Below are 27,982 nucleotides of genomic sequence, written 5' to 3' on the forward strand. Positions count from 1 at the left end.
ATAACGTGACCTAATTAAACCCAAAATAAAAATTATCTCAAACTTTTGTTTTACTGAAAATTTTCGCGAAATGTTTTATCTTGAATGTTAGTTAGGCCAATGCGCGTCTAATAAAATACAAAATTTTAGGTTTTGAGATTTCATAAATTTTTAATAAAAGTTTCATAACTTTTATGAATATTAATATTTTCGAAAAATATTTTGTAAACACGGTAATTGGACCTGTGCGGTTCTAACACAACACTTATTTTTCTATTTAAAATTTTTTATTTTTTTTCAAAAATTTGTATGCAATATCATTGGCCAAAAATATCACGTGACCTAATTAAACCCAAAATAAAAATTACCTCAAACTTTTGTTTTACTGAAAATTTTCGCGAAATGTTTTATCTTGAATGTTAGTTAGGCCAATGCGCGTCTAATAAAATACAGAATTTTAGGTTTTGAGATTTCAAAAATTTTGAATAAAAGTTTCATAACTTTTATGAATATTAATATTTTTAAAACATATTTTGTAAACACGGTTATTGGACCTTTTATTTTTACAAATTTTAATTTTTTAAACATAATTTTTTTGCGGGATTTGAATCTTAAGAATTGGATCGATACACCAGGGTACTAACCGCAAAGCCACGACGCCGCATGACCGAGCATTGCTTAAATGTGGCCACATCATTCTTTTAAAATAAATTATAGAAAAAAAATAAAATGTGTAAACAAAAATTATTAAAAAAACTTATATTTAAACATTAAAAAATTACTATCGTACGTTTGTATAATTTTTTCTTTAATGTTTATTTGAAAATGTCTTTATCTTGAATGCTATTTGAACCAATACGTTTGTAAAAAATACATCAATTCTGGTTCTAAAATTTTAACATTTTTCAATGAAAGTGTCATATCTTTTACATTTATTAATATTTTTTAAAAATATATTTTAATTACGTTGAAAAAAAACATTTTGTATTTACGTTAATTAGACCTGTGCGGTTCTAACAAAACAAAAATTTTTCGATTTAAAATTTAACATTTTTTTCAAAAATTTTGTGTATAATATTATTGACCAGAAAAATATCACGTGACCTATTGATACCTAAAATATAAATTAGCTCAAACTTTTAACTTATATGAATATTGATATTTAAAAAAATATTTCCTCAAAATTTTAAAGTTCTTTGTTTTAATCAGTTTTTAACGTCTCTAATGTTTTAATTTGGTTCAAGTTACTGACTTAAAGTAAGTAACACAAATGAACCAAATCAAATCAATAAAAAAAAACTTTACGTTGATTACTGGAATTAGGGCAAACGTTTACTTAGGTCCATTTTTCGTTACGTAAGAAATGTAAACCAGTATTTTCAATGCATCTTTTTATGAAATCTAAAAAACCCGAAACATATTTTTACGAAGTCATAACAAAACTTACTTAGAATCGCTAAAATTAATAGTTCTTCATCATAAATAACACTGTATTAGTTTTAATATTGTCTATTTTATTTTACAATTTAAAGCGAATACATATACAAAAAATATTAACATATATCGACAATAATGTGTTTATTGTAGAGAAGTTACGCCCATATAAATGTTTCGTACAGAAATCTAAAAAACATACAATGTTTATCAAAAGTACTTAAACTCAAATATGAATTCGCTTGAGCTCTTGTCTTGCTGAATATTTTCCCAAAATATTTTATCTTTAAATGGAAGCCAGACATAAGCGCATCTACTGAATTAGTTAATTTAACTGTTTAGTTTTTGTTTTCTGAGTGGAAGTTTTATAACTTATAGAATATTTTTAAAAATTGTTAAAGGTTGTTTATGACTTCGCTGTTGTTTCAGAACAGTCACTATTAATTTAAAAATGTTATTTAAAAAAAATGTTTATGTTGCAATTAAGCTTAGCTGAAAATATCATACAACCCAACAAACAGATGAATAAAAATATTATGCAAAAGTTGAGTTTTATACCGTGGTGTGTGAAGCCACAGATCAGAGTTAGTGACGTCATTGAAGAAAAGCTCGAATGAAGTCGTTGTAAGAGATTTGACCTTTCATTTTGGGGTCATAAAATGAGAGTAAATGAAAAAAATCTTCTTCGTTTAGGTTGATAGCAAATTGACGCAATACCTGAAAAAGTTTTAAAAAAATGTCAAAATTTGAACCGTTACAAACTACTTAAAGTTAATTTGAATTTTTATTAAATTATGTAAAATACAGTGCCATATTGGTCTATTTAAAAATAAACAATATTAAGTTAAAAGAACAACTTACCTGTCTGAACACAGCGGGGGTAACAAAACCTTCAGCTTTCGGATCTAACAATCTAAAATTCCTTCTCATCTCTTTCCAGCTATTAATCATTCTTTCTCTTAAACCAACCATTGCTTCAATAAAGTTCACACTTTCTTTGCCAGTATCAACCTAATAGAAGTGGTAAAAATGTAAAAATTATGAGAGTTAAGTTAAGCCAGATAGATAGCTGGTATCAAAAATAAGTACCAATACCACCTTTGAAAAAATACCCAGAAACAACTGTTTTATTAAAAACATACAACTCTACCATTTAAATTGCTCTAAAGCTTTAAAGCAAAATAGCCACAAAACAAAAAAATAAACTAAATAAAACCGGAACTTACAGGCAATTTAGCTGCATGAAGTTTTCTTCTTTTTAACAACCCATCCTCCTGCGGTTTTAAAGTGAGGATAAAATGTCGAAGAAAATCACGATATGAGAACTTTCCGGTTCGATCCCCAAGCTCGTACTTGATCATAAGTTGGCGAGCATCTTCCAAAGATAACATCACACCAAAGTGGTCCAAGATTCCTGATGATATGTAATAATTTAAATTAATACATAACAAAAACATGAATGTTAAATTTTAGCAAGCTCATACTTTAAAAGGTTAGGCAAGTTTTAGATAACTAAAAGTATCTTACAACAAAAATAGCAGCTGAGCATGGTAAACTTAATTTATAATATATGCTAAAGAAAATTAGAGTATCATTTATTATAGGGTAACATATGAAAAATTCATTTGTTCAGTGGTTTTTAGTCCATCCAAACCTTTTTGAAATTCAGTCTTTATGACTCTGCCAGTTTAGGGTATTATTGGTATAGTCTTGGAAGTTATATTTTATTGTAGACAAACAAATAACAGATTTAAAAATATGACAATGTAAAACCAAGTTTTACTTACCAACAAACTCATCAGGTAAAACGGTTCCACTCCCATCAAAGTCCAACTTCTTACATTCCTTCTGAATATCTTGCCAGTATTTGAACACCATGGCTTTTAACTTATTTTCAGCACTTTCTGCGCTAACTAATGGAGTGGTTGGCCTGTTTTTGTTGTTGCGGGTTAGACAATAGCTGTCTGCTGTGCTCTAATGTCAAAGAGTTAAACAATAAAAGTTTAAACGACCATATTAATTTAACTGTTATATTAAAGAGCATAATTATATTTAGAGTAGCAGCACAAAAGTAGTTTAAAAGAAACAACATATTTTTAAATATAAAAACAAACAACATAAAAAACATTTTTTTAACAATGAACTTAAAAGTAATAAATTATCTTTAAAACAAATATTACAATTTTTATAATATTACTTACAGGTCTACTTAGTATTGGTCTTGTTGTAAGTTCATTTTGTGATCCTACATTTACTGGATTCTCAGTGACAGTGGCTTCCTATATAAAAGCATTTTTAGTATAAAGCCAAGTTAAAATATAACATAACCCTCTATGCAAAAAGTTAACATTGTTTAGTATAAAAATTATAGTAGGTATAAAAACAAAATACAAAACAGTATTGTAAGGTACTGGTATAACTATTTTATCTAAATTTAAACATTATTATTAAAATCCAATTTCTAAAACTTTATCAAACCTTGGTAATTTCCCCAATAGTTATCTCCTTAGAACTAGAACTTAGTTGATTATTAGGTCTGTTGTACTTCTTTAAGAACTCTCGATATTCCACATTATTAAACTCATTTACTGCCTGTTTGTTCCATAAACGATCAAACTAAAAAAAATAAAAAACTCAAGGTATATTTGATTTAAATATAAAGAATGTCATAGATACAATAAATAAAAAATATATATATTAAAAGGATGCATACACATTTTAGTAATATTTTACAACAATCTACATATAGTACATCCAAATAAAATTAATAATATAGAGTTGAAATTATCAAAAATACCGAATCAGAAATCATTTAAACAACTAAAATTGCTAAACTTAAATTTTGAATTAGTTTTTGATTAAATTACATCTAATTGTTGATCTGTTAGTTTTCTTATAATTGCTTTTCCACTAGGACACATTCGTTTAACATCGTAACGAGTTATACTATCAGTAAAACCATAATCCATATTTGCTTAAATAAATCTTTACATTTTAAATTTTTTTAATTTTTCTGAAACTAGAACCAAAAAATTTTTTATTCAAAAGCTGCTGTTTTATAAATATGCCCAAAACTGAAATATAATTTTACCGAAAGTGAAAATTATTGTTGTTTTAAGAACAATACTTTCACAATTCAAGTAGTAATATTACACCAAATCTTTAAAGCTTACATAATAATAACTTTATCAACATTATCAGGAACATTTTGCTTTACAAATTCACCTATTTATATTTTAATCTAATTGAAAGAGTTTTTAATCTTAGCACTTTTCTTTACAATTCATAAAACCAAATGTCTATGTTTATACAAGGTTATTGTTACCATGACAACTTAAAATGATATTTATTAATACTCAACAATATACTTAAGCTCCATATGTTAACACTACCAATATTTGCTAATACTTCTGTTTTCAAATTTAATAAAAAATTTAAAAAAAATTATATAAACCTTATATTTAGTACTTAAACTACAAATGTTAATCCTACCAATATTTGCTATTACTTCAGTTTTCAAATTTAATGGAAAATTAAAAAATATATATAAACCCTATATTTGGTAATTAAACTTCAAATGTTAATGCTACCGGTATTTGCTATTACTTCAGTTTTAAACCATATTCATTACACTCTATTTCTACAATTATACTTCAAAGCCTAAAAAAGGATAATTAACAGATAAAACTTTTCTTTTATTCACTTTGGGAGTTCAATTAAACAAAAAATCTATTTTTGGAAAGTTTTAAGGATTTCTATAACAAAGAACCCATATAAATCATTGTCAAGATTTCCTGAGATTTCAAACCAAAGTTTACACAAGTAAATAGCCCTCAACTAAGCTAGACTTGCTAATGAGATACTTTAAAAACTTGAGTTTAAATCTTGATTGGTAGGATTTTACTTTGTGGTGTGAAATGTTAATGTGTCTAGACAACATTTTTAGAGTAAAACCTAACTTAAACAAGATTAAAAGCTAAATCTAATAACTTAAAATTACTTTAAAAAAGATTTTTTCTGGGTTTAGTGACCATGCCATAACATACTTTAGAATCTTTATGTGAACATTAATATTTATGGCATGCTTTAGATTATATATTAATTTTGTCATTTTTTCCTTTGCATTATTGTCATATTTTTTGTATATCTTTTTATTAACTTTAATCAATGCGCAAAAAAAGGAAAAAAAAACCTTCATATGACACAAAGAGTAACTTAACCTTATAAGAAATACTATTACATGCTAATAATTTTACACTTACCTGATCATTAGTCAATCTCATGATATGTTCATGAATAATTTCCCTGAAATCCTCCATAGAAACAACATAAATCTTTGCATAATCCGCTTCAGCAAATGCATTGGACACAGCCTGGTACCTAATATTCACAATAATTTATTAAATTTTTATTCATTTTGGCCTTAATTAAACTTTTCCGATTGCCTTTTTGGTACAAGAATGACCAGGTAATATAGCCTACCTTAGTTAGCTTTAGCATAAAGAAAAATTGTTGGTATTACTTTGGGATGATTAAACATAAAAGCATAAAATTATACACTAGTGCATTGGCTTACATCACACACTCCTGTAACACAATTATGACATTTTTTTTTTAAAAACCTACCTAGCTGTCACAACTTCTGTTATCCTGTCTTCTACTTGAGCTTGGTTTAATTCTAATGGGGATTGAGGTGGAGCAGCTTTTCCAACATAATCCGTCCATTCCTTCAGTTTCTAGAATATAAGAATAATTTAAAGTGTAGAGTTTAGTAGTTTAATAACAAATTAAACATAAAGTATATGGTATTTTTTATTATGACAGTTTAGTAAATTTAAGCAATCAACTTACAAATGAAAATTTTGCGTTAAATATCCAATATATAACACTATTTGTTTACCTTAGGGCATACACAAATTTGTAAAGGGGTTAATAATATTTTATGTAGGCCTATCTGATTTAAAACCTTTTAAACTATAAAAATGCTGCTTGTTATGCAGGGACAATTTATGAGACTATTTATTAGTTGCAACCATTTTACAACAAGCAATTTAGTAACTGGCCAAGTGAGTAAAAGTTTACCCTATAGTGTGGTCATGATATGTAAAAAAAACATTGGTAATTTATTAACTTACCACATCTTTTATCAATGAGAAGTCTTGTAGAAACACAACCCAGTTTATATTCTTGTTACTAGTACTAAGACCTTCTCCTGTTATTCGGCATTTGAATAAAACTGCTTTGAATTGTTTATCAGATAAACAAAAACAGAAGTTGTCTAATAATCGCCGGAAATCGGAAACTTTTATTAAACCAGTTTGTCCTCGATCGAAAGCTCTAAATGCCTAAAAATATTATTATAATTAAAAGAAACAACCCTTAAACTTGAATCTTTTACAAAATTGGCACATAAAATAATTAAAAATGATTTAGGAAATAAATATATTAGTTTTTAATTAAATTTGACAGTTTTTTTTTTTTAATTATATTTTAATTCTTGTTTATTAAAATGCAAAATCACATTAAATTTATAATGTCTGTATTCTAAATAATATACAGAGTAAAAATACAGATTTCTTTCAGTTATGTGGCCATTCAAAATTTATAAAAAAATTTCTAAACAACTAAATTTATAAAAAAATTAACTTACAGAGTTCAAACTGTCATAGTTTACAGTGATCTTGTCTTTTAACTTAGTCATCGCTTTCTCTATTGGTAGATATTCGTAACTCTGTGACCATGTGACCTGCTCTCGACCAATCGAGCGCCTTCGCCCAAACTTTGATGCTCGGCCATCGTCGATAGCTCGTAGAAAGTCAAAATACGACAAACGAGTTTTGTTCGTGGGAAGACCGAGTCGGGTTAACAGAGCGACAAACTACAAAAAATTTAAGAAATGAAAAAACAAATTTAAATTAAACAATTAAAAACAAAAGTTTAAACATTTAAAAAATGTTTTTTATAGATCACCAAAGTTGGAATAAACAAATCTTTTGTTAGACTTGTGTTCAAATTATTTTCAATTTAAGATTTGATTTTTCAAAATGTCACCAACCAAGTCTTTATCAGGTTAACCATATACATTTATATGTACTGTCATAACACAAGACTTAAAAAGATTATATTTTAAATGGCCTGTAAGGGCTTTCTTAAAGACTAAATAATGTAAGAATAATTTCAAATAAAAACACCAATATTTAATACCTGACTATCATCAAGAAAGTAGTTAAGTTGAACTAAAATTCTTTGTAAATCACCCAATGTAACATAACCATCTTTATTCTTATCCAGTCTTCTAAATGCTTTGTCAAAATCTGAATAATATTCACGAAATCTGTCCCTGTGAAAAAAAATTTAGTTGGAAAATAAATATCATTTCATGCTTTTTTAAAATTTACATATTTACTATTTTAATCATGACCAAGCATTTAAAAAAATATGGTTTATGATAACTTAAACTCATAAAAAGTTATGAACTGTAATAAAATATATCATAAAAGTAATAATAAAATTATGCCACATAGAAGCGATTTTTATGTTATTTACCAAATAATTCATGACATTAAAGTATGTTTAATATTAGCAACTTTTTGTCCCCTGTTATGTGTAATGAATGTTATGTTTAAGGTATAAAATATCTAATGCAGGGCAAATACTCAATGTCTTAAATATGAATATAGCTTAAATTTTAGATTAAATTAATTAAAAATCTTTCGGTAATATAAATCCAGTACTTCAGCTTTAGTTTGAATATAGTTATTTAAAGGACTGAAACACTATCTTTAAAAGTGGGTTTGGTGACCATGCCATAACATACTTAAAATCTTTATGTAAACATTAATACTTTTGGCATGTTTTAAATCATTAAATTAATTTTGTCATTTTTTCCCGTCGCATTGTTGTAATATTAATTGTATATCGTATTTATTATTTACTTTTATCAATGTGCGAAAAACCAAAATAAAAAAAGTGAGTGTCTTAATTTTAAAACACATATTTTGTATTACTTTCCTAGCTTATCAAAGTTGTTTTTGCAACAAATTAAATCTCATTATTTCTTAATTTTACTTGAGTTCTTTCTCTACAGTTTCTGCTGATAAATGTTGAGAATATTTGATCTGGTTCATCGATATTTCATCATGTTTAGCTTGCTGAAGTTCATGATGTGCAAGAACGTTTTCGTAATTCTCATCCAACATTTTTCTACTGGTTCCTTGTAAACCTAAAAGTAAATTCAAAATAAATTTAATGAATATGATTTTTTGTTTGTGTTAAAGTTTTCACATATCAGGGACAGTAACAATTTTAACATTGCAATTAATAACAATGCAATAGGAGTATAGTAAAATCATAGTGGTTAAATAGTTAAAAGTAAATTCAACATAAATTTAATGAATATGATTTTTTGTTTTTTAAAGTTTTTATATATAAAAGACAAGACCAAATATAGTATTGCAATAAATATTGATGCTATAGAGTAATGGCAAAACAAGTTTCATGGTTTACACCATGCCGTAGTCCTTTTTTTATGCATGGTTCTATAAAAGATTAGTTTATAATGACAAAACCAACCAAACAAATGACACATTTTTAGTTTGAGTTTGAAATTAAAAAATCAGTTTCATGGTTTAATATATGCTATACTTCTTTATTACATATGGTTTTATACAGTATAAATTCATACATAATCAATACTTCTTTTAAAAGTAAAACACTGGATATACTAAATACAAACTGATATTTTTTACCTTTGTTGTCTCCTGGGGTAAATCCCACCCCCAATTTAGTGAGAAAATCTTGATGGGAAATAAACCCTTTTCCGTCCTCATCATATCTACTCCATAACTTCTCAAACTCCTGAGGGTTCATTGGTAGAATAAACCTACATAAAAAAGTTGAATATAAAAACTGTGGCTTTAAATATAGTGTTAAGTAATTAGTATACAACATAAGATTGACATAAAAGTGACTTAATGATTATACAGTAAGATAGCTTAAAAGATAGCATACAACATTGAACTGGTATAAAAGTAATTCAATGACAATTTAATGGCATTAGGAAGAAGCCCCTTCTAGAGCCTAAACATTGGGTAACATTTATTTTTTTAAACTCGGTTTTAATAATATTAAACAGAATTCCTTGATGATAAGGTCATTTAATTGCTTTAGATATCTGGGAGTTTGTTTAAAGTGCCTCACTAAAGTGCCTAACCAAGTAAAGCAATAGTAATTAAACCCAATATTTTAAAATTAAAAATCAGTTTAAAAAAACATGTTTTTACCTGTACAAAACAGATCTTAGTTCTTTCTTTGTGATAATCCCATTTCCGTCCACATCAAAGTTTTGGAAAGCTTTTGCAAGATCTGACCAAGCTTGTACAGCTTTGTAAACCAGACATTTGTGAACTTGCTCTGCCATTAAATCACTTGCTGTTTTCACTTGGTTGAATCTGTTGAAAAAAAGTTAAAGTATTGGTTTAAAGTAAACAAAAATAATAATGTAAAATTTTTTGGTTTATGATATTTTATTAATTATTATTTAGATTTTTCTTGCATTAATAAACTGAATAACAATGCGTACAAAAAATATTACATTAATAAGACAGGAAAAATGACAAAATCAACTTAATAATTTAAAACATGCCATAAATATTAATGTTTGCATTAAGATTTTATAGTATGTTATGAGATGGGCACCAAACTCACCTTTTTTACATTGTGTTATTGTCCAAATAAGTTAATTAGTTTTCAGCTTAAGCAACTGTCTAAGCTGCTAAAACATAAAGGCAGCAGAAAACAGCATATTTTAAACAGCTTAACATTTTTGAACAGTTTAAAATTAAAATAAAATTTTACCGATGTTCAGAATTCAACCAAGGATGCCCTTCCTCCCTGTCCACAACTTCAAACTTTTCCAAGAAATCATGGTAACTTAAATTTGACTTTTTTGTAAGTTTTAGCATTTGGAGCAACTCATGGAAAGTCTCATCTGATTAAAAAGTAAAAATATAAATTTTAAACAAACAATTTTTGTAATTGAAAATTTAGAAATCTAAGAAAGTCAATATAAATGTTAAGTCAACTCTTAAATGTTTGATCACAATTTTAAAGTAACTTCAGAGGTTAAAAACAATTTATTAAATCATATATTAAATCCATCATTCTTGAAATAACTTCTTATAAAATATAAAGAATTTTAAGATTTGAATAACTGACTCACCAGTAATTATAAACATGAAATTATCCAACAATCTCCTGAACTCATGCATTGTTAAGATCCCATCATGGTCATCATCTACTTTGTAGAAAGCTGACCGAACACTCTAAGTAATTAAAAATTTTTTGTTATTTATATTCAATATTGACAAAAAAAAAAAATTTTTAGGACTTGTTAAATTGTAAAAATTGTAAATTTAACTTCTTTTATTTAAACTTATTATTAAACCTTTTTTTTAACTTTCCAGTAAATTTTTTTTTTTTTGTTAAAACACAAATATGTATAGTAATCAATATTGCAAACAGTAATTTTCTTTACCCCAAAATTTTGTCTCATTCTGTCCAGCAACTTATCAAAGCACTCCCTAGCTGTCATGTATTTAACATTAGTTGGGTTTACAATATGGTTGCCTTTTCTTTGCAGTTCCTGTTAATAAAACAAAAACTGTATCTAAAACAAATCAACAACATAAAATATTAACAGTATTAACATAAATGTCAGAAGGTTAACTTCACAGCCTAAACAAAGCGTATCATTAGTTGCCAACCCAGTCTTAAATTGACTTTGACAGTTTGAGCTTTAAAAGTTAATATCGTTTATAGCACCTTATTATACAAACTTCTTGTTGTTTTGTTTTTAGCGGATGCAATACCATTGATATTTTTATTAAAGGAATATGGTAAAGACTATGGTAGCAATTGGAATTAAATTCACCCAATGTACTTAATATAAAGGTTGCAAAAAATAATGATTAAAAATAAATTAAAAAATTACTTGTGCCATTCCATCAGTTCTTAAGTCCTGGAACCCAGCAATAAAATCAGAATATTCCAACCCTCTTCCTTTAAATTTTAACTTTTCTGTAAATTCATTAAACTGAGCATTCTCCATTCTAAAACCCATGTCTTCCAACATCTGTAGTAATCAAAAAAGTTAAAATATAATAAAATTTATTTAATTTTTTTTTAATTTTGAAATTAATTTTTAGTTTTTTAAATTTAAAATTTTTTTAGAATTTTTAGAATTTCTTTTAAATTTAAAAAAAAATTGCTAATTACCTTTCTCAGATCCCTTTTAGTTACTCGACCTCTCCCTGACCTTGAATATCTCAGAAAAGTTTTCCTGATTGCAAAATCATGTTGAGCCATCCGATCTTTTAACTTAATCATCACTTCCTGTGCTGTAAAGTTGTTTGTGTGGCGTTGGTCAATTTTATCTATTTCCACAATTCTGGAAAGTTAAAATTAATTTTAAAAAATGTATTGTCCAAATTACTTCAATATTTATATACTTCACATAAAGGGTGAATTTACAACATATACTTAAACTAACTCTTGTCATTTAGCCCCAAATTGCCTTAGCTATATTTTTATATTTCTTTTGGCCAGATATATTCCCCCTTTGTTAATTTTTTTGGCTTAATTGTTTATTAATTGATTAGAATGCAAGAAAAACTTAGTTACTGATTACATAAAAAACAATTTAAATTAAATAAAATATTGAAGTCATAAAATTAAATACAGGTTGTTAAAAAAATAGGAAGAAATATATATATATTGGATAATATTTATGTGCATCCATGTTATAGAACATATAAAAAATATATAAAAATGAGCCTCTAGAATATGTAAAAAATTATACATTAGTTGCAACTATATCATAACAAACATTGTAATAAAAACTAAAAAAATTGATTAACCAGAACCTCACGAAATTCTTTTATTTTCACCAACCTGTCTTTCTGATCAATTCTTCTCCTACTTTCCCTTAAATTACTCTCGTTATAAATCCTTGTACTTGGTCCATCCAAGTCACCAGGTTGAACATCTATTCCTAGGTTGGTGAGAAACTCTGAAAAACTGATTCGGCCTTTATCATGATCCTTACAAGATTCCCATAATCTGTAGAAAATGATAAATATAAAACTCAAGCGATTGCTGATATTTTGAGTAATTGTAAGCATTTATTTTTAGGCAGTAGTTAACTATGTAAAACAAAGTTAGCAAAGGCAAGGCCAAACGCACCAATACATGTGAACAGTAAAACACAAATACATTATTCCTATTTACTAATAATAATCAGGTATTAAAAATTTAAATTTTTTTGAATAAGTACATAAACCTTGAGAAAGATATGCATCTTCAAAGTTTGTTCCTAATTTTTTTTAATGTTCTAAATATAATCAATTTTGTAGAGCTTTACTGTTATAGACAGTATTTAGCAACTTACAATAACATTATTGACATAATGATGTTTGCTACGAAGGCTTAATGAAATAGTATTAATAAGCATCATACTAAATTTTAATAGTTTTTACTTTTTAAAGTGATCCTCAGATGTTGGAAGAGCATATCTGTCCAATAACTTTCTCAAATTTAATTTATTAATTGTTCCATCTTCTACTGTGTCTAATGCTACATATTCATCTGCTACCTGTAACAGCGTTTAATCAACAGTCATTTTTTTTTTATTTGGGCTACTTAAAAAAGACTTTACATGCCAGTGACAGCAACATTAGAACACTATATTAATATAATGGAAAAATACCAACTTTTTGGTTTAAAGAGTTACATGGTTAAGTATTTTTACACTAGTTTTAAATCTTTATCCTTGATATAGGAATGTCGATTGCGCGACTTAAACATAGAGTAACATAAGTTACCCCAACCCAGTCTCAAGTTGCCTGTAGCAGTTTGGAATATTACTAATTAATATACCTATAATTATAGAAAGTTATGACATTTTTTTCAATATAGGTAGAGGGTTGTTTTATAGGGTAGGTAGATCCTTTTCAAAAAGCTCAATAATTTACGCACCATTTTATAATTCTCTGAAAGTTTGACTCTAATAATCTCTTCTACTGTTTCCCAAGCAAGTATAGCTGGAGCTTGGTTCTGATTAAACTTGTGAGTTGAGTTCAACCACTTGTGAGCAGAAACTGATTCCTTGGTCTCGAATAACTCGAGAAAACTAAAACAAAAGGCAATTTTAAACTAACCAAAAGTAAAATAGACTAAGTACAAACAAAAAAAATTTAAAATTACCAAAAGTAAAATAGGCTATAGGAAGTATTAAAAATTTAGTAAAATATCTATCGGTAATTAAAGAAATGCAGTTGAAAAAAACTACATCAAATGCAACAGTTTTTATGGAATTCCTAAATTAATACATTTAAAAAAACTTCATTTAAAAAAAAAAGTTGATTTTAAAGTAACATAAGCAACAAAACAGAAATGTTGCAAAATTAAATGAAAGTGTTATTATTTTAAATAAACTCTTTAATAAAATAAAGTTTTACTTGTGATATCTGATCAAGCCAGTATGTTGGGGATCCAAATAAATCATCAAATCTTTAAAGTTTTCTTCAGTTAGTTTTAAGGTAAACGCTTCAACTATTCTGCGCATGTCAGCACGAGTTATCACCCCTTTGCGTTTCTGTCAAAATATTAATAAAATGGACAATAACAAAACACAGTAAAGATTTTTTTATTTTTTTATTTATTCCTAATGTAAAAAACCTGACTTTACAACCTAAACATAGAGTAACATCAGTTACGCCAACCCAGTCTAGAGTTGCTTTTGGCAGTTTTAAATATTATAGTTTGTAATTGCCCAAAAATTGTAAGCTGTTGATTAAATATTAGCTTTGCAGAAGTTTATACCATATATAGCGTCTTACTGAAGGTTGCTACAGCATAAGAGCAGTAGGAATCAAACCAAAAACCTTATGTAGTCACGCCAAAGGTTCCAATATAAAAAGAATACTCCGTTTAAATCATTATATTAACCAATTTTTATTTTTACTAATTTAAACTTGGCACAGTTTAAGTTTGAGTAATAAAAAGTTTTTACTTATAATTACCTCATCAAAAGCAAGAAAGGCTTGTTTGAGGCTAGCAAAGTTGTTGATGACATGCTTCTTAAGTTTTTGAATTAACTCTGAAGTAGAAGCTGCTTCAAATGCCTGGCGTGTTGGGTTCACCTTTGAAATTCAAAAAATAGATTATCATGCTTGACTACGCAATTTAAAAGTTGAATTACTATGCCTAATTTCACTAGTCGAATAACCTATTATCACTAAACTAAAGTGCATGCAGTAGTTTTTAAACACAAAATATTGAGTAAGTTTCAGGTTGCAATTACATGTAAAAAATAATAAAATCTAAAATTAAAATATTAAAGTAACTACAAATTAAAAAAATTAGGTTTGGGAAACTAAACAAGAATTAAACAACAGTTATTTAAAACCAAATTTTAACTCGAACAACCAAGGTAAATAAAAAACAAAATAAAGTATGTGCCTTGTGGTTCTGACCAATAGGAATGGTTTGACCATTACCATTCGATTGTGGATCCTGAAATTTGCTGAGAAATTGTTCCCAGGATATTTTACCAGTTCCCCTTACTTCAAATCTACATAAAAATAAGAAAAAATAAAAGATATTGTATATCTGCAGTATAATAAAATAGTCAGGGAACAAAACATCATTACATAAGGGCCTGGGTTTGATTCTCAAGGCTTCCATGTTGTAGAAGCAGCAAGTAAGGAATTAATTATGTTAAGTCCTGCTTAGCCTAAAAAAACAAGCAGCAAAGCATAAGAATAAATAGGTGGAACCACTTGATTGATATCATTAAAAAACTGGCAAAAGTCACTTAAGCCTGAGCTAAAGTAAAAAAGTTATCCCATTACCCATAAAAGTTATCCTGATACCCATAAAAGTTATCCTGATACCCATAAAAGTTATCCTGATACCCATAAAAGTTATCCTGATACCCATAAAAGTTACCCCGATACCCATAAAAATTACCCTGTTACCCATAAAAGTTATCCTGATACCCATAAAAATACCCTGTTACCCATAAAAGTTATCCCATTACCCATAAAAGTTATCCTGATACCCATAAAAGTTATCCTGATACCCATAAAAGTTATCCTGATACCCATAAAAGTTATCCTGATACCCATAAAAGTTACCCCGATACCCATAAAAATTACCCTGTTACCCATAAAAGTTATCCTGATACCCATAAAAATACCCTGTTACCCATAAAAGTTATCCTGATACCCATAAAAATACCCTGTTACCATTAAAAGTTACTCTGAAACCCATAAAAATTACCCCGTTACCATTAAAAATTACTCTGATACCCATAAAAATACCCTGTTACCATTAAAAGTTACTCTGATACCCATAAAAATACCCTGTTACCATTAAAAGTTACTCTGATACCCAAAAAATTACCCTGTTACACTTTAAAGTTATCCTGTCACCCTTTAAAGTTACCCTGTTACCCTTAAAAATTTACCCTGCTATTCTCAAAAAATTACCCCGTTACCATTAAAAGTTACCCTGATACCCATAAAAATTACCCTGTTACCCTTAAAAGTTACCCTGATACCCATAAAAATACCCTGTTACCATTAAAAGTTACTCTGATACCCAAAAAATTACCCTGTTACCCTTTAAAGTAACCCTGTTACCCTTAAAAGTTACCCTGATACCCAAAAAATTACCCTGTTACCCTTTAAAGTTACCCTGTAACCCTTTAAAGTTGCCATGTCACTCTTAAAAGTTACCCTGTTAGATTGTCACATGAACCTTTTCACTTGATATGTAAAACAAATATTAAATAAGCCACCTGTACATAAGATGTTGAAATATTTCATCATTTGTTGAAATCACAAAGTTATCAATAACAGCTTTTAAGTCATCTATCTCGATAAATCCATCGTTGTTTAAATCAAAAGTCTTCAAAGCTCGCTTGATATTCTCAAAATTAGTGACCATCTAAGCAAAAATATTATCATTGATAAAAATACGTAAAAGAACTAAACTGGTAACAGTAAAGTAGTATTTAAACAAGGAAATGTTAAATTTAGACAGTTAGATTAAATACAAAAAATAAAAAAAAAATGGAAAAAAAGTAGTTCTAATAATAATTTTTTTTTGCATAACACTAACCTTTATGAACAGTAAAAATATATTGTATGGTTAAAAAATAACATCTTTTATTGTTTAGAAAATATTCATACAAATGTAAAAGTAAATAAAAATATTTATTTAACTTTTTTGTTATGAGAAATAACACAAAATCACCTTTTTCCGAAACTCTTTTTCAACCAGAGCAAAAGAGACACCCTCAAATTTTCGACTTTTCTTTAAAGTTTTATTTTTGTTTCTTTTAAGAACCAGGTCTGTAACATCTTTTTCTCTCTCCAATCTTTTCTTTTTAGCATCCCAAGGCGCTGTGACATGATTAAATTTAAGTTTACATAATATTCTTATGTACAAACTATTTGCAATAACAAGAAGCCATGTATTGTAAAGATGTATTGAAAATGCCTTATTTTTAAACTAATAAGTAATATATTCATACTGCAAATTTACCATCTAACAATTAATTTAAAAAAATACAAAATTATCAGATTAACATTACCAAAATTTAATTTAACTAAAGTTTATTTTACTAATAAAAATTTATGTATTTGCACTATATTTACCATTAACTAATCTAACAGAAAAAAAAATAACTCTAAGAGTGACAGAAAAACAACAATAAAATAATGTTTTAGTATAATTCATAATATTTAATTTACCATCAGCCAGGTCTCCTGCCATATTCACATTATCTTTATCTAGAAGTTGTTTATCAGCAGATGCAGCATTAACTCCCAATTTTCTCAGGAATTCTCGATAATCAATTGTACCTACATGTTGTTGGTCGTATCTAGACCATAACCTTAGGTAGAAAATATACAGATACATATTTACAAATTTGAATGTATATAAAAATAGTATCAGTCTTTACTTAACACTCTGATTAAAATATATTATGATTGCCAGCAAAGTGGTGTATTGATTAGAACACTATTACATGAGGTCCTTGGTTTGATCCCCACTACTTTTTTGCTATAGCACTATAAAGTAAAGGTATAATTCAGCTGAGCCAAATACCAACTGACGGTTTAAATATCAAGCAATCATATTCAGTATTATCCTAACTGGCAAACTGATAACTGGGTCAGGGTAACGAGTGCTACTTTATGTTAAGGTTATAAAGTTAGATATTCCACACCAAAAAAAAAAATTAATAATTTATATTTTTATGTTTTAAACCTGAAATTACATGATATGATTACAGAGGGGCTAACAAAATACACAAAAACAATTTTGAACAAAAATTTAAACAAAACTAAAAAAAAGTAATAATTTTCTTTAACAAATATAACTTACTTATCAAACTGAGAATCAGTAATCTTTAAGCACCAACTGTCAATCACTCGTCTCAACTCATGCCTTTGAACCTGCCCGTCTCTGTTATAATCAAATAACTGAAAGGCTTTAACTACATGCTTAAGGTTTGAGGCTATCTTGTGTTGTAAAGTTCTTTCAATAGTGTCAATGCCTGGAAAATATTAAGAGGTTTGATATACTGTGCTGTAAAAGTTTTTGAACAGTAAAATCATTGAAAGGCACATATGGTTTTAAAATAACAATTGCCTTTTAAAATAATAATTTCAATGCCTTTTTTCAGGTACAAACATAAGGTGTTGGGGTCTACAGCTAAAAGGCCCATGCTGTAAGGGCTTTCTTGCTTTAGATTAATCAGCAGTTTAAGCATCAGACAATTATAATATTTAATATCGAAAACTGTCTGAGACCACATCAGACTGGGTTGGACTAACAAATGTTACTCTATGTTTAAGCTATAAAGCAGTTTTTTCACATCAAGAATGAATAATATAAAAAAATGGTTGTAACATCAACAGGTGTTATCAAAAACTGCCCAAAAAATAAACAAAAACTATTAAAAAAATGCTCATCTGATCTATGAAACGTAAGTAGAATTAGCATGCATAAAATCACAAGTAAATTGTTCTAACCCATTTCTTGAGAGTTGTCACTAACGGTGAACTTTTGTAATTTGAGTTCGTTGACCTCACCCCTACCAAAACCAATAGCAGAATTTGATTTGTTGATTGGCAGACTTGCAAGATTTTGTCTTCCATTGAACCTATGCAAAAATTTTTGGTATGATATTGTTCCATTAGGATTGGAACCAATCTGTAAATAAATATAAAAATTGTTAGACTATCAGTGATATTAGTGTTTAGCCAACCAGTATTTACTTTAACTAGCCAATAACACATCCCATGATTGAATTTTAATAGTCGTAACTCTTAAATAATATTTGCCTCCGATAATTTACCCATGCACCACAAGTGGCAGTTTTATTTATTTTTCATGGCCATAAATTAAATTTAAAAATATATATATATTGTCCACTAAGCCCCATTATATATGGATTAACAAATACACAAACTTAAAATAATATTTCCCTAAAATAACAAAATATTAAAGTTAAATTTATACACTTTCATCTTAGTATTTTTACCAAACATCTAAATGTTGAAATGTAGTCTTACAAATTAAAGAAGATAGTTTTATATTTTTTACTTACTTTAGTTAACAAACAGTTGAATTGATCAGTAGTTAAAGGTAAACAATAATTCTCCAAAACTCTTCTAAATTCTCCTTTTGTAACATTTGTTGAACGTTCGCTGTCGTAGACTTTAAAAGCTCGTCGCAGTTGGTCAAATGATTCACCAATTTTCTAAATTAAAAATTTTTTTTGATTAATATAAAAAAAACATAAATTGGGCAAAAATCATTGCAATTAATGTTGCTACACAAAATTTTGGGTTTTATACCCACTGCTGCCATGCCATACCTCCCCCAATAAGTAAGATGCTATTATTAAATACTCAATAATCATGCCAATGATAAGACAATACTAGCAGGTATTTGATCCAATAGACATTCGTTCAAAAAACAAAATTTTAATAAACAACAATTTTCTTGACATTTAGGTTAACAATTTTTTTAGAAATTGAAAGCAATTTACCAAAAGAGTTTTAGGGTAATTAAGGGTTAACAGTGAAAGTCTAATTAAAAATGTATTTTTAAGCATATGGTGTTCGATCAAATGTCTATTTAGTAAAATAGTTTTTAAATAAATGTCTATTAGGTTAAATGGTCTTTAATTAAAAGACAGTAATTTATCTCAACATCAATATCCAAAACTGTTAAAAACAACTTTAGGCCAGGAAATAGTAAAAAAGGTTATTCTATATAAGCCTCACTGAAGAGCATTATAACTTGAGAGCAGTGAGATTTTTATTATTTTTTATTTTGGTTTTTGCGCATTGATAAAAGTAAATAATAAATACGATATACAATTAACATTACAACAATGCGACGGGAAAAGATTCTAACTCAGAACCTTATGTAGTTAAGACAAGTGTTTTGACTACTACGCCACACTGCAGGTTCAAACATACACAAAAAAGCAACGCAATAAAATAAAACTTTGTACCTGTCTAATAATGGATTCCACTTCAATAGAGGTAAGTTTGGGATTTGCCATTAACATCACAGTGGTGGATGAACCATGAGATGAAGCAGGTTGACGTCCTGAATAAGAGTGATTCAAACTTGGGGGCAAACTGTTGCGCTGGGTTCGTGGATATCGCCCTGAAATAAGGAATATTTAATGTTAAAGATAACGTTTTTAAATGCAATTCTTATATACATTTATATGAATATGTTTTTTATTGTTTACTTGAAAAAATTAATTATATATTGTTAAGTTTTTTCTTTGATTTCTATATTGTATATGTTCAATTTCAATTTTAAGTCAAAACATTTAATTTTAAAATATAAAATACATAAACTTCATAAATCAATAAAATGGTTTATTAATTATCAAAGAACTCTACTGTTTTCTAAGCTTAGCTTATTCAAAAAAATTCTTAAGTAATATTTTTTTAAATTCTAAAGCATTTCATCATGTTAGTGTAAAAATTTTGTGTTAGATTATAAATTAAAATTAACATATATATTCACCCATGCTAACAGATCTCCTAGGTGAAAAGATAACTCCTCTAGAAGAAGGTCTTAGAGCAGTAAACTCTGTTATAGGAACTTCTACTTTGCTTATAGCCTGTGTAGTTGCCATATTATTCACAGTTAGTATTGGTGGCAATAAATTTTTTAAATATTTTGGGTTTAAATTTTTTATTTTCGGTAAAGGTGGGAGAATGTATCCAGTTAAAGGGGCTGGTTTGTAGTTTTTAGTCCGCCATTTTAAAGGTAAATTTATCTTCTAAAAAAAGTTAAAAATTTTTTTTTTTTTTAATTTTATCATGTAGAATTTAATTTTAAATATTTATTCACATTAAGTTTGTTGTAATTTTTTAAATATTTTTTTTCACTTTTAAATTTAATCTTTCTTAATTTAACCCATTTATTTGTTTTTTTTATTATATTTTTTTACAGTTTCTATAAATATAAATACACTACTAATATTAATGTACTGACTATTGATTGACTTTTGTTAATAAATATATTTACACAGACTGTTTAAATATTAGTTTGTATTTACAAGTTGCTATATAAACTAAATAAATTTATTTTCTATATATAATTAAACTAAATATAACACTGTTTAGAACGAATATTTTATTTTAACCTTTTTACTCTCACCTGAAATTCCATATTTAAAAAAATTCTAACTTTTAGTTTTTATATTTAAAAATTCAAAAATTTTGCTATTTTTTATTTCCTTTTTAATTTATCTTATTATTTTATTACATTAAAATGCTTAGAAACGAGTTTTTTACATAGTTACTATGACATCATAGATATTTATAGTTCAAAAAAATCTTAATTTTTTTTCTTATAAAATCTTTTTTTGTAATTTTCTTTAATTAATTAACAAATTAAATAGATTTAATATAAATTCGACCTCTGTACAAAAAGCTACACTGCTCTTTAAAAACTAAATCATTTTGCTGTCCTTTAATTGTCTGTAAAAATACTTTAAAATAATCACTTAAGAAATTTCATTGTCTTCTTACTGTGACACTACAATTAAACTTCGAAAAAGTGGATTGATATTGTTCTGTAACAATCAAAGAACGCGCTACTGTTACCGATAGCAACTAGACAGGCATCGAAGCGTGGCGCTTCAAGAGCGAACGCTCTTAACAACAAAACCATTTAATTCAGTCCATTGTTAAGTGAATAATGGTTTGTTAAATAAATATTAACAATTGAAAATTTAATTAAGTTAAATTCAATGAAAAATGACTTGCCGATTTTTTTTTAATTTAAAACTTACAATAAAATATTGATTTACATTTTGTACGTCAATGTTGTGTTTTTTTTAATGATTTACCCCCAAAAAACGATTTTTTCGCTTAAAACCTAACATTTAGCGTAAAAACAATTTCAAATATTTATAACTTACTTTAAAAAAATTACATTTTATAAGGGGCGTTATTTTCTTAAGTTTTAAGTTAAAAAAATCGTGAAAAAATTTGATGTTCGTTACCGGGTGCTCTTGCGCCAACTAGCGGGAGACAAAATTTGTAATCACGCAATCGTTCTATCTTAAAGCGCCAATATGTTTAAGTATTTTTAATCTAATTTCTTACTTATTGTGTTTTATTATTATTGTGTTATTTGAAAATAAAAACAATTACTAAACTTACATTTTAAATTGCAAATTTTCCTAATTGACGACACTCTTTCTATTCACTCTGCATAAAAAAAACAAAATTTAACTTGGAGTATTTATTGCAAAAACTTGTACATTTGTGTAAAATAAAATATAATATAAGGTAACTAAAATACACAAAGAATTTTTGTAAAATAATATTTTGCATTCCTTTTTAAATATGATATTTTAGTTAGCATGTTTTTTTGTTATACCTATTAAAAATAACTTAAAAATCTTAGGATAACAAAGCATTACCAGTTATACCCTTTATTAGTTCATGAACATTATGATTATCATCTGATATATGACAGAACTTTAATTTCTCAAACTTAAAAACTTGCTGAAATTGTTCCATAAAATGGGGTAATATATCATCAACGGTAACCTGATGATGTAAGCACTCTGTTAATGACGTCACCCCCTTACCATGGATACCACAAGGGACAATGTGGTTGTACCATTCTAGATTTGTGTTGCAATTTAAAGCAAGGCCATGAGATGTGATAGACTTTTTAGTGTTAATACCTGAAATAAATAAATGTCGTTATTACATCTATTTATAATGAAGCCTGGTGGATGATATATATATGAATGTCCAATTTAAAGGCGCAAAAATAGTTTGCGGTGCGTGGGTAAATTATTGAGAAAATTATTAGATCTGCTACCATATTATGACAATTAAAATACTGACTGTAGGGTTTATTAACAAGTAAACAAAATTAAATAAAACAAACCCAAACATCTTTATATGGTATAAGACCAAGAGCTAAAAACTTATAGTTATTTTTTTTTTATTTCTAATTTAAAGTTTTCTTTTTTTATATTAAAAAAAATTATTTTTACCCATTGCACAAATTTTGTTGTTTCCAATCCAGACTCCTGTATGTGGAGATCTAGAAGCTTCTAACTTGTATCTTAATTTAAATCAAATTAACAGGTTTAAAAAGGTGCTTAATAATTAAAATTGTAAGTTTAAAAAAGCATACATAAAATAGTTAAAATACATAATTAAATAAACTTTAGAATCTAATTAAATATTCATTAAATATGGTTGCAACTCTTAACTAATCTTTGTCTGTAATAATTTACACACACACCACAAATGAAAGTTTTACTTTTTTTTCTATAGAATTATACATTTATAATGTTTACCAAGCTCCTAAATTTATAGATGACAATTTACTTTAAAATATATAATAAACTTACTTTGCACATAGTCTTATGATCACTGTTTCCAAGTCACAAACATATTTCCTAACTCCAATCTTCAAATCTTTCAAGTTTAATATGGGGTAAGCTACAAGCTGACCAGGTCCATGGAAAGTTATTAAACCTAAAAAATAATTATTTCAACTTCAAATTCTTATTAAAAAACTTTATTTTTTTATGAATAATAATATGACCAAGTTTTAAAAATTGTACAAACACTACATCTATATTTTTTGGTGTTTTTTATTTATAATATAGAAAAAATTAAGAAAATTAGGTAAATGCATCCTTTTTCCTAACCTACCTCCTCTATTAGTTCGAACAAAATCTGCTCCTAAAGTCGAAGTCAATCTTTGTTCCTCTTCCTTGCTGTACATTTTTGATCTTAAACCTAACATTAAGGAAAAATAATAAAAAAACTACAGGCAGCATGGTGTAATGGTTAGAACACTTGTTTTTACTATGTGAGGTCTCGGATTCGATCACCACAGATTTCATGTTGTGCACCCTTGAGTAAACAAAATAAACTTCTGCTGAGCCAAAAACTAATCAACAGATTAATTATCAGCCAATTATAATCAATAACTTCTAAGACTGTCAAAGTCATCTTGAGACTGGGTCGAGATAACTGATATGATGTGACCTCATGTTTAGGCCATGAACATAAGGTCATAACATTATAAATAAATAAAAAAAAAACAGAAAAGTCAAAGAAACATAAGTATGTTAACTTGAAAAAATATACAAAATAAAATAAAGTTACAATAATTAAAATAATTATTTTTGAACTAGAAACAGGCTAACTCCTATCCAACTTACCCACAGTATATACAGGATCATGCTGAAGAAGCAATAAAGTTGGTTTAGATTCTTCAGGTTTCAAATGATTCCATTTTACTAATGCTTCTTGTAATTTAAAGGCCTTAAACAAAAATAATATATATCTAAATTAAAATCAGCTATACACCACTTTTTAAAATTTACAAAAGTTAGAAATAAACACAAAAAATTTTATTTCTTGTTTAATTAAATAGATAACAAATATTTATCCTCAATTTGAGAAGACTATTCATAACAAACTTGCCAAAAACAGTTCATAGCTTAAGACTTAACTTTTACAATAAAATTAATGCTTCATTTAACTAAACACTTAATAATTAAATAATATAAATGAAAAACTAAATTAGATGGTGTTAAATATTTTTTTATGTTTTACCTCCAAATATTTTATTTTTCCAAGATAAAAACATCTTAAAACTTGATTCATTGTTTATTCATTTTCTCCAACATAAATTTAAATGTACATTAGCTTATTTAGTGATCTGAATATGAAATAAAATTAGTCTAAAGGTTTAACACTTCACGAAGTTAAATTTTTAAATTCAAGTGGTTTAAGGGAAAGTCCCAACATATTTATGACCTTTGACATTTTTGTTAAAAATTGCACTTTCTTAAAATAACCTAACAACTTTTAATATCACATTAAATATGCCTTTTTATTTACTACCGAACTAAAAATGCATAAACTAAAAATTGAAAAAATATTTGGTTAATATTTTTTATCGCGTTTTAAATATTTAATAAAAAATCTGACTCATGTTTTAAATCGGTAACAACTTTTGTTGCCATGTTTACAACAAGCACGTGGCAAATTATTTGAGCAAATTAAGTTCGTTAATTTATTTCTTTTCTGGGGTTCTTTATACAAGATTCGGTCTAATTTACTCTGTTACTGTTTATAAATTTTTTCCCTTGAAGACGTATATATTATAATTTAATTTGTTTATCATTTGATCATGCTTTTAAATAATTATTAAACGTTTTAATTTAGTAATTTAAATAATAACAGTAAACGATTGAGTTAATTGTTTGGGCCTTGATGCTATGCGCGCCCATGTTTTATAAGCTGCCTAGACTAAATTTAGAGTAATAAACGGCGGGATGTTAGGTAACTATGATAAAATGAGACCAACTAACAGACTAACCCCCTTTTATATAACAGATTTTTTCAAGGATTAGGTTTAAAATTAAACTAACAAAATGGGTAAAAAGAAGACCACAGCAAAGGCACGTAAGGATAAATATTATCACTTAGCCAAAGAAACTGGATACCGTGCCAGATCCGCTTTCAAGTTACTTCAACTCAACAAAAAGTTTAATTTTCTTCAAAATTCGCAAGTTTTAGTCGATCTCTGTGCTGCGCCCGGTGGTTGGCTACAAGTGGCGTCTGAACACATGCCAATGTCGAGCATCATTCTAGGAGTTGATTTAGTTCCAATTCGACCAATCCCACGATGCATAACTTTCCAAGATGACATCACAAAAGAAAGCTGTCGAACTCAGATTAAAAACGAGTTACATAAATGGAAGGTGGATTGCTTTCTGCACGATGGTGCACCTAATGTCGGTAAAAATTGGCTCCATGATGCATATTCACAATCAGTTCTTACCTTATATTCACTTAAACTATCATGCGAGTTTCTACGCAAGGGTGGATGGTTTGTAACGAAGGTGTTCAGGTCAAAAGATTACCAAGCACTGCTGTGGGTGTTCAACCAATTGTTTGAGAAAGTTCATGCCACAAAACCACAAGCTTCTAGAAATGTTTCTGCTGAGATTTTTGTTGTTTGTCAAGGGTTTGTAGCTCCTGATAAAATCGACAAGAAATTCTTTGATCCAAAGTCGGTCTTTCAAGAAGTTGAGGCCAAAACACGAGATGTTAATATCCTGGATTTCGAACCAAAAAAGAAAAAAAAAGCAAAGGGTTATACAGAGGAAACTGATTTGTTGTATAAAAAAGTAAAAGTGTCTGAATTTCTAAGCTCAACCAGCCCACTTACGATGTTAAGTGAAATAAATGAACTTGTGTTTGATAAGGAGGAACAAAAGGAAAATAAATTTGTGACGGATGAATTAATTGAACTTACTAAAGATATTCGAAGTTGCGGTAAAAAGGAAATAAAAGCTTTGTTAAAATGGCACAAGAAAGTTAACAAAGCTAAACTTCAATCCACTAAAGTTGAAGATGTTGATGAGGAGGAATCGGATTTAGACAGCGAAGAAGAAATTGAGAGAAAATTGGAAGAAATCCAAGAAAATGAGAGCAGGATGTTGAAGAAAAAGAAGAAGGCAGTGATGAAGGAAAGAAGTAAGTTAAGGGAAAGGATGAGCAACATGGCACAATCCACCAACGCACAAGAAGACATGGAGTTATTTGCACTAGATAAAATCGCAAATGCTCGCAAAAAAATTCAAGTTGAAGAAATTGTTTTGGAGGATGATGAACAGGACTCTGAAAGTGAGGATTCGGATGAAAACTCTTCTGATGAAGAAGACAACATGGAAGAGGATCAAGAGATTGAAGATACAGATGCTTTGATCGTGGGCAAGGAGATTTACAAACAAGAAAACTTATGGTTTGACAAAGATATCTTCAAAAACATAGAAGATGATGATGAAAATAAAGAAGTAAAGAATGCAGAAGAGTTTTACAAGAACAAAAAAGATGTCAAAACTCCAACTATCGAAGAAGATGACAGAAGTGAAATTCAGAAGAAAATCGACGCGTATAATAGTGATTCAGACTCTGATAGTGATTATGAAAACGAAAGGGGTTTGCAAGAAAAGAAATCCGAACCAAAAGGAATTAATCCAAAAAATCATCTTGATCCAGAAGATCTTGCACTTGGTACTGTTATTGCAACATCTAATAAACAGAAACGTGAAATAATTGATGCGTCATACAACAGATATACTTTTAATGACGAAGACTGTAATTTACCAGATTGGTTTATTGAAGATGAGAAAAGACGTATCCATAGAAACAACCTTAACCCATTTATATCATCGGATCTTATCAGTTTTTACAAGGCAAAGAAAATGGATATCAATGCTCGAACTATCAAGAAAGTAACCGAAGCAAAGGCAAGAAAAAAGAGAAAATCTATGAAAAAATTGGAAAAAGTTCACAAGCAAGCCGAGGGAATTTCTGAGTCGACTGATATGTCCAACAAAGAGAAAGCTGTGCATATTAAGGGGATTTATAAGAAGGCAGGTTTGCTCAAGAAAAAGAAAGAGAATACAACTTATGTTTTTGCGAAAAAGGGAGCAGGTAAAAGAGTACGAAGACCTCCAGGTGTCAGCGGAAAAATTAAAATTGTTGACAAGAGAATGAAAAAGGATCTAAAAGGAGAGAAAAAAAGAAGAAAGTAAAAACATTGTAAAAAACAGTTATTATAAGAATATTACAAATTTTTGAAAAACTGATTATATATATATAATTAAACACAAAAATTTGAATTTTTAAAGTTAATGTACATGGTAAAAATAATAGTAACGACCTAATTTCGATGCAAAGTCTTTAATTAAAATGTTGCATGTTTTTTACTAAATGCAATTTGTGACATAATAGATTAAGTGACATTATAAACAATAATACATTTTTCTAACTACTATAAAAGTTAAACTAACTACAACAGTTCAATACTCTATAATGTATTTATTTTCCGATATGTACCATTTTCACCCAAAAAAATATAAACAATAAACAATGATAGAAATAAAATTAGTTGTCTT

General features: G+C 27.7%; 3 protein-coding genes across 7 annotated transcripts; 1 reads left to right on the forward strand and 2 right to left on the reverse strand.

Annotated features, from left to right (window-relative positions):
- Nucleotides 1–1,488: 1,488 nt before the first annotated feature.
- Nucleotides 1,489–22,239, reverse strand: LOC145764066 (EF-hand calcium-binding domain-containing protein 6-like). 5 transcript variants are annotated; one of them, XM_082575637.1, is made up of 35 exons: nucleotides 22,191–22,208; nucleotides 20,542–20,800; nucleotides 20,012–20,169; nucleotides 19,097–19,249; nucleotides 18,519–18,699; nucleotides 17,869–18,040; nucleotides 17,232–17,374; nucleotides 16,732–16,880; nucleotides 16,274–16,422; nucleotides 14,932–15,043; nucleotides 14,493–14,612; nucleotides 13,929–14,065; nucleotides 13,447–13,600; nucleotides 12,948–13,063; nucleotides 12,364–12,531; nucleotides 11,689–11,860; nucleotides 11,405–11,545; nucleotides 10,949–11,056; nucleotides 10,634–10,736; nucleotides 10,270–10,402; nucleotides 9,696–9,863; nucleotides 9,162–9,295; nucleotides 8,482–8,635; nucleotides 7,618–7,753; nucleotides 7,064–7,291; nucleotides 6,549–6,758; nucleotides 6,040–6,149; nucleotides 5,676–5,793; nucleotides 3,892–4,029; nucleotides 3,615–3,692; nucleotides 3,201–3,387; nucleotides 2,640–2,827; nucleotides 2,275–2,424; nucleotides 1,972–2,130; nucleotides 1,489–1,602 (listed from the first exon to the last, which is right to left on the reverse strand). In XM_082575637.1, exons 2-34 carry the CDS (start codon nucleotides 20,651–20,653, stop codon nucleotides 2,008–2,010), a joined length of 4,803 nt encoding a protein of 1,600 aa, XP_082431763.1. In that variant the 5' UTR covers nucleotides 20,654–20,800; nucleotides 22,191–22,208; the 3' UTR covers nucleotides 1,489–1,602; nucleotides 1,972–2,007. The 5 variants fall into 5 exon arrangements, with proteins under 5 accessions (XP_082431763.1, XP_082431762.1, XP_082431761.1 ...); XM_082575636.1 differs by having other exon boundaries at nucleotides 1,495–1,726; XM_082575635.1 differs by having other exon boundaries at nucleotides 1,495–1,729.
- Nucleotides 22,240–22,276: 37 nt separating this feature from the next.
- Nucleotides 22,277–24,731, reverse strand: LOC145764068 (octanoyl-[acyl-carrier-protein]:protein N-octanoyltransferase LIPT2, mitochondrial-like). The gene is made up of 6 exons (XM_082575639.1): nucleotides 24,624–24,731; nucleotides 24,227–24,329; nucleotides 23,712–23,798; nucleotides 23,405–23,531; nucleotides 23,042–23,112; nucleotides 22,277–22,723 (listed from the first exon to the last, which is right to left on the reverse strand). Exons 1-6 carry the CDS (start codon nucleotides 24,672–24,674, stop codon nucleotides 22,434–22,436), a joined length of 729 nt encoding a protein of 242 aa, XP_082431765.1. The 5' UTR covers nucleotides 24,675–24,731; the 3' UTR covers nucleotides 22,277–22,433.
- A 683-nt stretch (nucleotides 24,732–25,414) lies between these two features.
- On the forward strand, nucleotides 25,415–27,979 carry LOC145748299 (pre-rRNA 2'-O-ribose RNA methyltransferase FTSJ3-like). Its single transcript, XM_082564951.1, has one exon. The coding sequence runs from the start codon at nucleotides 25,448–25,450 to the stop codon at nucleotides 27,617–27,619; it is 2,172 nt and encodes a 723-aa protein (XP_082421077.1). The 5' UTR covers nucleotides 25,415–25,447; the 3' UTR covers nucleotides 27,620–27,979.
- The last annotated feature ends 3 nt before the right edge of the window (nucleotides 27,980–27,982 follow it).

The sequence above is a fragment of the Corella eumyota genome, chromosome 1, assembly GCF_963082875.1.
Source record: "Corella eumyota chromosome 1, kaCorEumy4.1, whole genome shotgun sequence".
In the NCBI taxonomy this organism is placed as follows: Eukaryota; Metazoa; Chordata; class Ascidiacea; order Phlebobranchia; family Corellidae; genus Corella; species Corella eumyota.